The sequence below is a fragment of the Myotis nattereri genome (assembly GCF_964212035.1).
Source record: "Myotis nattereri genome assembly, chromosome: 2".
Lineage (NCBI taxonomy): Eukaryota > Metazoa > Chordata > Mammalia > Chiroptera > Vespertilionidae > Myotis > Myotis nattereri.
In genome coordinates, this window is record NC_138076.1 from 179,200,893 (window position 1) to 179,215,102 (window position 14,210).

The 14,210-nt window shown below is 36.1% G+C and overlaps 1 protein-coding gene across 1 annotated transcript in view; it reads right to left on the minus strand.

Annotated features, from left to right (window-relative positions):
• CCDC91 (coiled-coil domain containing 91) overlaps window positions 1-14,210 on the minus strand; it is a 277,441-nt gene that overhangs the window by 178,894 nt on the left and 84,337 nt on the right. The window contains exons 4-6 of the mRNA XM_081083709.1: window positions 9,811-9,971; window positions 8,274-8,477; window positions 7,236-7,340 (exon numbers count right to left, since the gene is read on the minus strand). Coding sequence (XP_080939835.1) covers window positions 7,236-7,340; window positions 8,274-8,477; window positions 9,811-9,971 — 470 coding nt within the window. The remainder of the gene's footprint in view (window positions 1-7,235; window positions 7,341-8,273; window positions 8,478-9,810; window positions 9,972-14,210) is intronic.

Here is a 14,210-nt window from a genome sequence, read left to right on the forward strand (position 1 = left end):
ATTTAAACTGAATTTGGTAATGAAAATTCATTTTGGAATAAGAAGAAAAAAAAAGACTTATTTCTCACCAAACTCCCCCCCATAATGACTCCTTAACAGGGGTTGTGAAGAAGATGAGTATCCTAACAACTGAAATTTATCCATGTCCCATTATCTAATCAAATCTAAAATATCCTATATAATAAAAGCCTAATATGCTAAGTGTCCAGTGGTCTGGTCATCAGTTCAACCAATCAAAGCATAACATGCTAATGATATGCTAAGGCCCCTCAACTGCTCGCTATGACTGCCAAGGGGCAGACAGTCGACCAGTTGCTATGACATTCACTGACCACCAGGGGGTAGACGCTCCAACTGGTAGGTTAGCTTGCTGCTGGGGTCCAGCCGATCAAGACTGAGCTAGATGGGCCGGACATGCCCTGGAGTCCTCCAGCGATCCCTCCCCAGCTGGCCAACTTCCCACATCCCTCTCTGGCCCTGATCATGCACCAGTAGAGTCAGTCCTTCAGCCTGGCCTGCACCCTTTTCCAATCCAGGACCTCTCAGGGGGGCACATTGTCTATCAGGTAGTTCCATCTATAAATTAAAGGGTAAGCAACCACTATAGTGGAACGACCAGAATGATCAGTCACCATGATGTGCACTGACCACCAGGGGGCAGACGCTCAATGCAGGAGCTGTCCCCTCATGGCCAGTGTGCTCCTACAGGGGGAGTGCCACTCAGCCAGAAGCCGGGCTCATGGCTGGTGAGCACAGTGGTGGTGGTGGAGCCTCTCTTGCTTCCATGGCAGTGCTAAGGAGCAGCAAGCCAAGCGGTAAGGAGCGAGCAGGCAGGCAGTAAGGAGCAAGGGGTCCCAGACTGTGAGAGGATGGAGGCTGGGGTGAGGGCCTTCCCAGCGCCCCCCCCCCCCCCAACAGCCAGTGCACGAATTTCGTGCACCAGGCCTCTATTATTATTAAATGAAAGGCATATGAGACCAACCAAAACATAAGATCCTTATTTTCCTTTAATTGTTTTCTCTCCTTCAGAATGTTAATCATTCTTAAAGATAGCTGAATAAACAAATATGATGCCTTCAAGCTATCCTTAATTTATATTTCCTTCAGCATTATCTACTTCTAAAAAAGACTGCAACTATACTTTGAGTTACCCATGTAGAACTGGTTAATTTCTATTAAGCAGTAGCCTCTGGCTGAGGGACCAATGTGCAACACTTGACCAGTATTCATTTGAAATAGTACACAAACATATTGAAAATAGTATCTACTCATATTTAAGTAATGTTACACCAACAACAGAATATGGGCAGTCATCTGAAGCAGTGCAACTCCATTTATGAAGTCAATTTAAGGTCCTCTGAAACACCACATTTTCACATAACTTTTTAAAAATAAAATTCTCAAACAGTAAATCAAACTACTATAACCAGGAGACATTTCAATAGGAGATGGCATTTGGAAGAATTGCCCAGTCTTTAAATATTCATACAGAAAATTCCAAATGCTGGCTATAGGTACCCATACTGACAACTATCAGAGATGATCGTTTAATAATGAGCTGTGACGCTAACTGAATTTTTAAAAATGTGGTAGCATTATGAGATGTGCATTTTAATAAGCTGCCAAGTTTCTTCAGAGCTCATCACAGGTGAGATGGGTGAGAAAGAAGACAAGAGTTTGGTATCCAAGTTGTACTAAGATGAGTTCTCTATTCAGGTTTTATGAAGAGCCCTTTAAATAGCTACCTCTAACAAATACAAATGACGCACTTTTCTTCCTCCAGTTAGCTCACACACCCTGGACAGAACAGGAAAGGAGACGTGTGCACACCCCCATTGTACTGCAGAGCTCACAGTATTCGTTATTTCCTTCTGCTATGGGCACATTCACAAACCTCCACCTATCCTGCTAATTAGACCATATCATAAAACAACACTGTCAGAAATCACTGTAATAGTTCATGTTGTTTTAAGAAAAAGTTTGTTTAAAGGTTTTACAAACATTCCATTTATTAATTACTCTTTCTCTGGTCAGACTAAAATCTTGACAAAGGCACACCCAAAACTAGCCTAAGTAAAGGTAGATGAATTTATAAAATTAAAAATTCAAGCCCTATATTTTGATAACACATGAAAAATCTTGTGGTGGTAAATAGGTACAAATTTTGTTTTCCTTTATTGTCCACACTTCACATAATATATTCTTATAAATATATAAGTATACAAACAGTTTAAGAAAAGAGGCTTCTCAGTTAATTTAGTCTTGTCAGTATGATCTTTTTATATTCCTAAATGTTTTGCTTTATTTAGGATACCACAGAGGGGCAGGCACCAATATATTATCCTTGTCATCATAAATAGCAAAAACTTTTTTCTATTTTATTAAGTTCCACAAATATTTGGAAGACCTGTATGTTACATACTCCTTAATATAAAAAATATGTACATCTACACAATGGAATACTACGCTACGGTAAAAAAGAAGGCGTTCTTGCCATTTGCAACAGCATGAATGGAACTGGAGAGCACTATGCTAAGCGAAATAAGCCAGTCAGAGAAAGATAAATATCACATGATCTCACTCATTTATGGAATATAATTAACAACATAAACTGATGAACAAAAATAGATCCAGAGACAGAGAAGCATCGATCAGACCATAAAACCTCAGAGGGAAGGTAGGGGAGGGTGGGGGTAAGGGGGAGAGATCAACCAAAGGACTTGTATGCATGCATATAAGCCTAACCAATGGACACAGACACCAGGGGGGTGAGGGCATGAGTGGTGGGGTGGGGGGCAATGGGGGGATAAGGACACTTATGTAATACCTTAATCAACAACAACAACAAAATATGGATTGCCATACTCTACAGAAGAAATAAATGATAAATATATTTACTTTCAAGTATCTGAGGAATGATGGGCAAATCACTAATTCAAGCAAGAAATTTAATATATATTCACTATTTAAAAGCTCACTTTTGCTAATATTTCATCCTATATATAAATTTAACATACAATGGCCTCCTTTGACACTCATGTATTTAATCACATCTTTCTCTAAGAAATTATTAGATAGAACTTGTACCAATTTTGGGGGGATCAGGGGGAAGGCTATATCCACAGGAAAAAAATGGATTATAGAAAGAAGGTCAAATAGTAAAGCCCAAGATTTTCTAAATTCTTGTTGAATCAATTTAAATATTTTTATTGAAAATATATTTCCAGAAAGACTAACACACATATCATGTGTACACAAACTAGGTAAATACAATACAGACTGAGATTTATAGATTATCTCCCCATTTATCTGCATTTTTATTTACTTCCTATAGCTACAATGACTCCATGAATTAATTTTTCGAACTGTGTTCCTTTAAAAAAATTACTCAAAATACTTGCTTTAAAATTCTATCTAAAGATTAAAATTAATTTTCTGCTGTGGATACAAAAAAAAAAGGTTATTTAAATTTTTAAATATTCTTTGCTATTCCATTTCCAGAGTAAGGTGAAGTAGATGCACTCCTCCCTATGTTTATCAAGAAGTACAGCTAAAAGGCCTGGACAGTATAGTTAAAACAAATTTAAGTAGATTCCAGAAGGTGGTGGAAAGGCAGACCACCGAGGGACATGAGGACCCAAGGAATGACATAGTGGTAAGTTCTATGAGTTTTCTTTTAGCCTCAGAAAATGGGATGGCCAACAACCATGAAATGCCAGTGAGCACTAACAAAAACAGCCCCAAGAAATGCCATCCCTCTCCACCCAAAGGACCATGAAAGAGGGAGAACAGAAAACTTTTAGATAAGAAGCCAGGCCCAATGTTTAAAAAAAAAAAATTAAAAAAAAATGAGCTCACTTCCAGCTCTGAGAGCAAAGGCCAGAGTGCTGAGCCCAGACCTCCCTGTCACCCAGCTATAAAGTGCTGCCCTGGCTGTCCCTGAGGGGGTAACTAAGAAAACCTTATGGTTTGGAGGAGTTTTGAGGACTTGCATCCCCACCCAAGGGTAAGGAGACTTCATCTTCCCCTCTTTTCCTGTGTCAGAAGAGGCTGAGTGGGGAACCAGAACTCTTACAACCACTCAGAAGTAGCAAGGCCACCTGGCCCCATGGTGCTAGTACAAACACATGGGAACTGCTACCAGGTACCTCTCCTCCTCCAGGCCAGGGTGGTATCAGCTAAAGTCTACATGGGGCCTGACATTACACTTTCTCTCTGGAGTAAGGGCGCCCCTTCTGCCCAGGGTGTCAAAGGCGGCTGAGTGGGAAACTTGCAATTTCACCCCAACACCCGACATTAACAAAGTGGCCTCCACCTTTCCCCAATCTGTGTGGTGTCATTTAAACAAGATAGAAGGTGTCACACAAAAGACCCTAAATGTGTAGGATATAATTAAAAACCACTCATCATACCAAAACAAACACTGAACACTAGTTTCACTTTTTGCCTTTTTAAAAATTAAAAATAAAATCCTTTGGAAAACAGGTACTAATGTAGATCTTTCAAAAAGCGAAGTGACATAAGGCGTACTTTTCAAAAACCAGAGGTTACCTGTGCCAGCTAAACAGCATGCCTGCCTTTAAGTTCAATTGAGCTATGAGACCTCCTAGTACATTTTCTATCACTTAGTTAGCAAAGGTGATAAAATACTCCATAAGTTAATTTACTCTTTTAATCACATGGTATAAAAAGGGAGAGAGGCCTTTCTTAGTGCTGAAGTAAAAGTATCTGGAAAAGGTTTCTTTGGATAAGAAAGAGCTTCTTAAACTGAATGTTAGTTTTGAAGACTCAAGTTGTAACTCTTAAACTATCACTATTAATAGTAAAAGTAGAAAGACAACGATAATGCCCCTTGGCATTTATATAAGTCTTTACTGTGAAAAACTCAAGTACCGTATGGCCCCAGATGATTTCTCAGGTATGTTACTATTCCCATTAACAGGCCGAAAACCTAAATTTTCAAAGGTATATGTCACACTACAGGGCCCAGAATAAGTTATTCAACATATACAGAAGAAACACTAAGTTCTGTCAGTATTAGGTACTGTGGCTTCTAATAAGCACCTTCATTCCAAGTATGGGGCTGGTGAATGTGACCTTACACAATGTGATGAGCCCTTGGAGAACAGGGTGCACAATATTAGTGCACACTCATTCAAGAATATTGAGCCCCATTATACCCACATTACATGCCAGGAATTGCTCTAGGTACTAGAAAGGAAAGCTCCTAATCTCATGGAGTTTACACTCTGGTGGGGGGAAAACAAGAAAATAAACACATAAAAATAACATGTGGAGGTAAGTGCTATGAGGGGCAAAAAAGCAAAGAAAGGGGGCTAGGGCATGCTGAACATGTACACAGTTCTCATTTTATAAAGCATGGTCCCAGGAAGTCTCCACAAGAGCACGCATCTGATGGTTCACTGAGACTTACTAAAATACAATTTTCAATGACTTAAAATGTGACTCATATAAATATAAACTGAACTTACATCCCAGATTTATTCTACTCACTTATTAAGACTCAATAAATCAGAAGTTAAGACGGGGTCAAAGTGCATTTGAAGATTATATATATATATATATATATATGGCTATAGATATTTATTTATATATTTACATTATTTAAATAACGGGTTGTTAAACAGGAAAGAGTGCTAGGTTAGAGACAAAACTGGTGATTATCCCATGGGGTTATCTTTTTGAACAAACAGGCATTGCCTCTGGGGAAGAAACATAATTAGCATGTAATATCAATAAACCATGAGTCAAATAAAGTACATTCTCCTAAATAATCCTTGGGCAGGTCTAGTAAACAATGTCCCCCTAGACATCGAAAGAACACACTGCTCAGCCTTTTCCTTATTTTCATGTTGTACATAATTTTTAACAGAGCCATGGAGATATCTGGAGGGAAGGCATTCCAGGCAGAGAGACTGTGACTAAATCATAAACCATTTCCCTCCACTCACCACTCCAACAGCCAAGGAATGCCCTCCCAGACAGGCTCTCACATTCACCTGGACTTTATTACCAAGCCTGCTGTAAGTAAATAGCTGGGGGTAAACTGGAAAGTTGGAGAAGCCAAAAGAGTTACACAGGAAGGAGAATGAGAATTAAGTCTGGGAAATGATTTGACTTAAATTTTAAAAAGCACTACTCTATCTGCTGAAATAAAGATTCATTAAGGAGAAGAGCAAGAGCAGAAGCTAGAAGACCACTTAGGAGACTATTAAAATGATCTAGGCAAATAAACAAGCTGGTCAGATGGAAAAGTGTTATGGAGGCAAAAAGCATCATATGGGAGGGTTGGTAGGGGATGTCAGCATTGTCTGGAAAGGTCTCATGGAGACCTGAATGGTATAAAAAAGAAAATTAAGAGATAGAGGGATATAAGAATAAAGCAAAATGAGGAGAAAGAGGCAGGGAAAAGACAGGGAGAAAGGATAAAGAAGAGTATAGGGCCTTGCAAACCATTTTAAGGACTCACTTGACTTACTTTGAGTGAGATGAGAAGCCACTAAAGATTTCAGAGCAGAAAAATAACAAAATCAACTTGAGTATTGAACAGATCACAGTGGCTGCAAGGTGGAGACTAGCCCATAATTAGGCAATGACAGAAGCATAAAGATTGGTTAGAAATAAGGAAGGCCTAGAATAGGTTGGTAGCAGTGAACATAATGATAAATCGTGGAAACCTGGATATTTTGAAGGTAAAGCCAACAGGTTTCCCTGAAGGAACAGACATGAGTAAGTACAAAAAAAAAAAAAAAGGATAAATGCCGTTTTCAGACTTAGGGAATGGAAAGAGAGCACTGCCATTTACTGAGATGGGGAAGAACAGAAAAGAAACAAGTTTATTAAGGAAACTTGAGGAGGCAACGAGGAGACATTGATTACAATATATAAAAAAGATTAAATATCTCAGTTCAGAGGTTACAGGATTCTAAACTCTTTTAAAATATAATCACAAATAAGAAAAATCAGAATGTCCAAATTCCAAATTTTATCCATCAGAAACAGAGTATTTTTCACCAAACTGTGTCTCAAACAACTAACCCTCACAGATTCTTATTTTTCAAAATTACATTTATGATTAATTTCATCCATGTTGGTGAATATTTTACATACTGATTGATTGTTCATTCATAAAATATTTATTCAGCACTATTTGAAATCACATTACATGCTTTATCAAAAGGTTACACATTAAATTGTAAGCACAGGTGGTTTACCTGAAGTTCTTTGTATCTATCTTGAAAAGAAATGGCCTCTTGCTCTTTTTCTTTAAGGAAATCTTTTTCCAAGACGCTATGCTTTTCTATCAATGATTCCACATCCTAAAGGAGAAATCCAGGCACAAATTATGTCATGCATGGCATGAAATATATTTCATTATTTCAATGAACATAGTAGAAAATGTTTGGTAAGGAAAAAACCCACAGGAAGTATGATTTAAAGTTTAACAATATTATAGATTGTATGCTTCACTCTCATTTCCAGACCAATATCAAACATTGCTGTAACACCAAAATTATTCATGCTAATAAATGAATAAAAGCACCTAAGTCAATTATAATCAACACAGTCTATATCTACACACACTTTCATAAATTTGCTAAGGCCCTTTTATAGATATTTTAAGGAAAGAGAAATGAGAACATAAATAAATAATTTACTAAAATAGTTGTATATGTAAGTACTCTTGTCAAATATCCCATGATGCCTGACTTTATACAGCAATGGTTTTCAACCTGTGGGTCGCGATCCTTTCACAGGGGTCGCCTAAGACCATCCTGCATATCAGATATTTACATTACAATTCATAACAGTAGCAACATTACAGTTATGCAGTAGCAATGAAAATAATTTTATGGTTGGGTCACAATATGAGGAACTGTATTTAAAGGGCCAGAAGGTTGAGAACCACTGTTATATAGGAGCAAGACAATGTTACAAACCTTCTAAACTATGTAAGAAACACAATACTACCTACTTTCAAGATAAATAAAAATAAACCAGAAAAAAAGCATTATTTAAAGAAAACAAACATCTAGTAAAAGATGATCATATATTTAAAAGTACACATTTAAGAGCAGAAATTTCTTATCAAAGAATTCTAAATGATAAACTCAAATGACTGGTTTAAACCTACAGCCAAGAAGGGACAGTCAGTGTCTTCTTCCCCTGATGAGTTTTTAATCAAACATAGGGATTTTATCAAATTTCCAGAATGTATAATTTAAACAGTTTTTAGGGAAATGTAAATATACCTTTTTAATTCTCTGTTTTTCTTCCTCAGAAACTTTGAGTTTAATCTCCAAACTTGAAATTTTCTGCTGAAGCTGTATGTTTGATACATTGGCTACAGGATCCTCAGAATCATCCACAAGAGCAATTGTTCCATTACTTTTCTCATCAGTTAAACCCAATGGAAAAAGTGAGATATCCAGATCAGTGTGTGTTGATTGCTGAATCTAAACCACATTAAAAAAAAATATACAAGAGGGAAAAGTTTACACTGTACCAATAATGAAAACATCCAAAGGGCACCAGAAACCACATTTGGAAATTAAGTTGTAGCAAGGGTTCCGAAATTATTTCACCCTTTAAGTAAATCAACAGAAGACCTCAAACTATTACAACAACCTGATCTTTGCAGTAAGACACAAAATTTCCTCTAAACTTTAGAGTTCAAAGCATTTATTATTTTGCAAGCAAAGCACTAAAAACTTAAAACTTTTTCGTATGTCTGAAAATGTATAATTAAGAAGAGGCATATCTGATATCAGTTCTTAAATTTACACACACCAGAATTTGCTTATATTTTAAGTTGTAAATCAGAATTTGAAATATATTATATATATATATGCCTAAGCGACCAACCAACTGAAAAACTGAAGAACCAAACGACAGGTCGCTATGACATGTTCTGGCTACCAGCGGGCAGACACTCAAAGAAGGGGCTGCCCCTTGGTGATCAGTATGCTCCCACAGCGGGAGCACCACTCAGCTGACAGAGGGGCACCAAACACAGGGCTCACAGCTGGCAAGCACCAGGCAAGCGCCAATGTGGTGGCGTGAGCCTCTCCTGATCAGGACTGACTCAGTGAGAGCCCGTGGCAGGCGCAGCGGGGCAGGCATGAACAGGAGCTGTAGGCAGGAGCGGCAGGCAGCGTTGGGCTGCTGGTTTTGGCCTGATCCCCATAGGCCACACTGAGGGACCCCACTGGTGCACAAATCCGTGCACCGGGACTCTAGTTTATTAATAACCTCTAATCAATCATCACTTTCTAGTAAAGATACCAGATAATTTGAGATTGTGCATAGCACCTGGAAAATTTGGATTAAATCCAGCATCTAGCTGCTAGCACAATGCCTGGGTCAATAAATATTTGAATGAATAAACTCTAAGATTACAATCTTTTAAAATTTTACTATAAAATTGAAAAGAACACTCTAATACCTGAAAACATACAATTAGCGTCCTGAAAACAGAAATGATTATTCTTTATTTGTAATTATTTTCCCTTTTGAAGTTCAAGATTTGAAATAAATGAAGTCAATTTTAATAACTGGACACTCAAACCATATTTTGGTAACTAAGGTTACTTAAATACCTTGCAATTGTTCCCCCAAACAAACATATTATTCAGAATTCTAGATATTGCCTCAAAGTTAGAGTGTCTACAGAAATATTTTTCAGAAAGTTAAGAAAAGGAATCAAAAAATCTTTAAGAGTTAATTCAATCAGTATACAATTTTTTTTTAAAGCATGCAGATTTCCTATAAAGATAGGCTTGTCCTTACCTGTACTTTAGGAACAGTTTGACTGACAATGGTGGTGTCTGCATGTGTAATCTCTGGTGAAGAAATGATGGGCTCAGAAGAGAGGCAGCCAATGGTGGGAGAAGAGTGGTCATGGTCTAGTATAATCGCAGGAGAAGCTGGAGAAAGATGGACTCCAGATACTGAAGGAAAACAAACAAAAAGATGATTAAAGAGAAAATAACGAACAGGTTGAAGGGAAGAAAAGAGAGAACAGAGAGGGAAAGGGAAGTAAAAGCAAAATGACTGAAAATGAGAATTCTATAACTATTCCTAAAGGTCCATTACCTGAAATCTAAAACTAGTGTTTCTAAATTTAACATGATATTTCCACATGAGACTCAGGCAAACAAGACAATAATGTCTTAGTGTTTACATATAACATATTACCATTAGAAATGCATTTCTAACTCAGAGAAAGTATCCAAACATATTACCTAACTATCAAGTTAGTTCAGAAAGAGCACTAGCATACTTACTAGTGCCAGGCACAGGCACTAACTAGGCACTGAGAAGACAGCAGTGAGCAAGACAAGTCAGGCATCCATGAACTCAATGGCCTGATGACCCTTATCCAAGTAAAATCAATTATTACAATAAAGTCAGCAAAGGGGAAGAATAATTACTTTAAAATAATTACTCCAACTGTCTCTGTGTTCATTTCTTTTTCAACAACAATAGATTTTTCATATTGAAGTCAGTCAGTATGCCAACTTGTTTTTAAAGAAAAACAATGTTGAAATACAATTCTGTAATTAATTTCCCAACAAAACATTATTAGATTGTGATTAGATTTCAAATACAAAGGGAAAGCCAATTGCCAAGCATGAAATAAAACAAAAATATTGATGAGGGCAAAATAAACAGGTTATATATATTATTTTCATAGTAATATTACAATTCTGACAAAGGAAATAATGATATTAAAACATTACATAGCAATCGATGGGACACATTTATAGCAGTGTCTAGAATTCTTTCTAAAAATTCAAACACATGTATTTATACTATGCATTTTAAAGTTTAAGAAGAGTAAATTATTTTTAGAAGTAACCTATTTATATGTTCTGAATTTCTAAATTATAAAGACCTTTATTCCACATTGGCATTAGTGGCAACGTCAGCGAAGTTCTACCATAAATTCTGGAAGACAGCTCACAATGGAAATTGCATTTTTGCCTGAAGAAAAATATTTATAAGGTCAATAGGTATTAATAAACTAAACAATTTATCAATTTCTGATTGGTATCCTACAGGTATCATTTAGTTATCTTAGATATACTTTTACTTCATAGCAATTGTGTTTATAAAATAGTATGTGCCATACGTGAGAGGCATTCTAGCTTCTCACATAACGCCTTTCTGTATTTAATGAAATACAGAAAACTAGAATTTCAACTCATATTTTTACTTGATATATCTGTCTCAGAAATGACTTTTTTCTAATCTTCATTATTCCATATGCTAAGATTTCTCTAAAATGTCAAAATATTCTAACTTCTAATTCTAAATTATAATTTATAAAATAAGTATTATAGCATAGTAGAGTGAATACAGCCCTGGTATTAAGACCATAGATTCTGGAACCTAACTGCCATGCCAGGTATAGAGCAATAAGCAAGTTTACTTCTCTCAGTTTCCTTATCTATAAAATTGGCAAAGATTTGCCAATCCTATATAATAAAGAGCTAACATGCTAATTAGAGTGGACTGCGGAAGGACCTTCCAGAAAGACCAGTGGGTGGGGCCGCGGGGCCACAAGGCAGCAGGGCAGCAAGGGATGAGGAAGCCGGGGCTGTGAGGGCCAAGCCCCTTGCATGAATTTCATGCATCGGGCCCCTAGTGAGGTATAAATTGACTAAATATGTATAGGTTTTATTATTGTGCTTATATTATTTTCATTATTATTTCAAAGATTAAAATTTGTTAGACAAGTATGTTTAATTCTGGGCATAAAAGTGACTATGATCCTGGATTCAAGAAACTCTTAAAAATATCATTCTGATCTAATACCTGAATATTTTTAAATCTCTATGTTTTTATATTTATAGCTAAAATCTGAGACAAGATTTCATGCTGATAAAAGTTAAATTCTCAATCCATAACATCATATGAGGAAAACAAGTAGGGAAAGTGGTAGAATAAAGAAAAGAAGGAAGAGAGGGAGGACACAAAGAAAACAGATAAATACAGGGAAGGGAAAAGGAAAGAGAGAGAGGAAAGTAGGAAGAGGGCAAGAGAGGCATCCTCAATTCAATCTCACACTTTACACTAGCTACTGCCACCTATCACACTTTACCTTCATACCCAAATGTTTTATCTCCAAATGATTCCTGCCTCAATTGTCTTCTCACCTAACCCTCATCACTCCACAGACTCAACAATTAAGATATTAATTTTCCTTTCAATTACTATTAAATCAAATGAACGCTCTTATCTTTCTTTAGTTCTCCAGAGCACTAATACTAATGACCCTCCTTTACCTTGAAAGTTCCCTTGGCACCTGTGAACCACTTTATCCTAGACTTCCTCCTAACATTTTGACTAATTTTTTTTGTTCCCTCTCAACCTTAAGATTCAGTTTTTTTCATGTTCTGATTTCAATATTCACATTATTCTGACCACTTCCAAAACTCATTATTTAAATTTTCACCTATAAGCTCCACTCTGCAGAGGTCCAGATCCATATATTCACCTAACTACCAGACAGTTCCATGTAGCTACCTAGTAGGTACATCAAACTTACCCATCATCTTACAGAAACTTGCTTTGTTTCACGCTCCCCATTTTAGCTAATAGTATCTCGATGAACTATTTGTCCAAGCCAGAAATGATACTACTAAGGGCTGACTTTATTCCAGTCACACTGTGCTACTAACAGTTACTGATGATGCCATACTGTTAAATACCTCTGTGACCTCACAATATTACTGCTTAAGTAAAAGCCATAGCTACAGAGTCAGAAATGGAATTTAATTTCAGTAATAACAACTTACTTGTTACATAGCCTTGGGCAAATACGAATCGATATAAACCACTGATTCAGTATTCTGAAAATGGGGAAATATGTACCTCAAAATGACATTATACAGCTTGAATTAGATAATATAAATAAGCTGCTTGGCTATACCAGATTGGTACATGGTAAATATTCAATAAAAGGAAACTGTCATTAAATTTCTTTGATCATTTGACAACATTCAAAAAAAAGCCTTTTTAGGACTCTTTTCACCTACTCCATTACCCACCCAACCACAAAATTTTAATTCCCCCGTCAAAATATTACAATTTTGACAAAGGAAATAATGATATTAAAACATTACATATCAATCTATGGGACACATTTATAGCAGTGTTTAGAAAAGTATTTATAAACTAGAACACATCAATTTTAAAAAACGAATTAAATTCCCAACTCATAAACTAAATAGAAACAAAAAGGAAAAGAAAGCACAATAAAAACAATAAAGATAATACAAATCTAAGTAAACTTAAAAAAGTAGATCTAATTAATAAAAAATTCTGAATGTCTAAAAAAGTAAACAAAATAGTAGGTAACTGATTAACAATAAAAGAATGAAAGTACAAATACACAATTAAATGACAAATGGAACATAATAATTACAACAGAAGAAGTCTTTAAATCATAAAACTCCTCTACAGAATTCTCAGTAAATAAATTTTAAATTCTGTTTTTAAAAATGTGTAATACATGACCAAAGAAATATAGTTTATAAAAGCTGATTCGATTAGAGCTAAAAAAAAAAAATTAACCCTAGCTGGTTTGGCTCAATGAATAGAGCGTCAGCCTGCGGACTGAAGGGTCTCAGGTTCAATTCTGGCCAAGGGCAGATGCCTGGGTTGCAGGCTCGATCTCCAGTAGGGGACGTGCAGGAGGCAGCCAATCAATGATTCTCTCTCATCATTGATGTTTCTCTCTCTCTCTCCCCCTCTCTCTTCCTCTCTAAAATAATAAAATATGTTTTATAAATAAATAAATATAAAATAAAAATAATTAATGCTCTAAAATTGGTCCAAAGCATTAAAAATAAAGAAAACTTCCTTAGCTTACATAACAGTAACATAACATTAATAGCTAAGCCTGATAAAGACAGTACAAAAACAGAATAATTAGAGATTATTAGAGTATCACATAAAAATAATGAGGCAAAAGTTCTAAATCAAATGTTAGTAAAGAAAGTCCTACACCATACTGAGAACATGTTTTGAATGAACAAGTGAGATTTGTTCCAGGAAAGGATAGTTCATTATTAGGGAATTCATTAATACAATACATCATACTGATAGGCTTAAATAGAAAATGATGTTTTATCTCTAAGACTGAAAATACTTTTAGTAAAAATGAACACTCAGGAAAATAG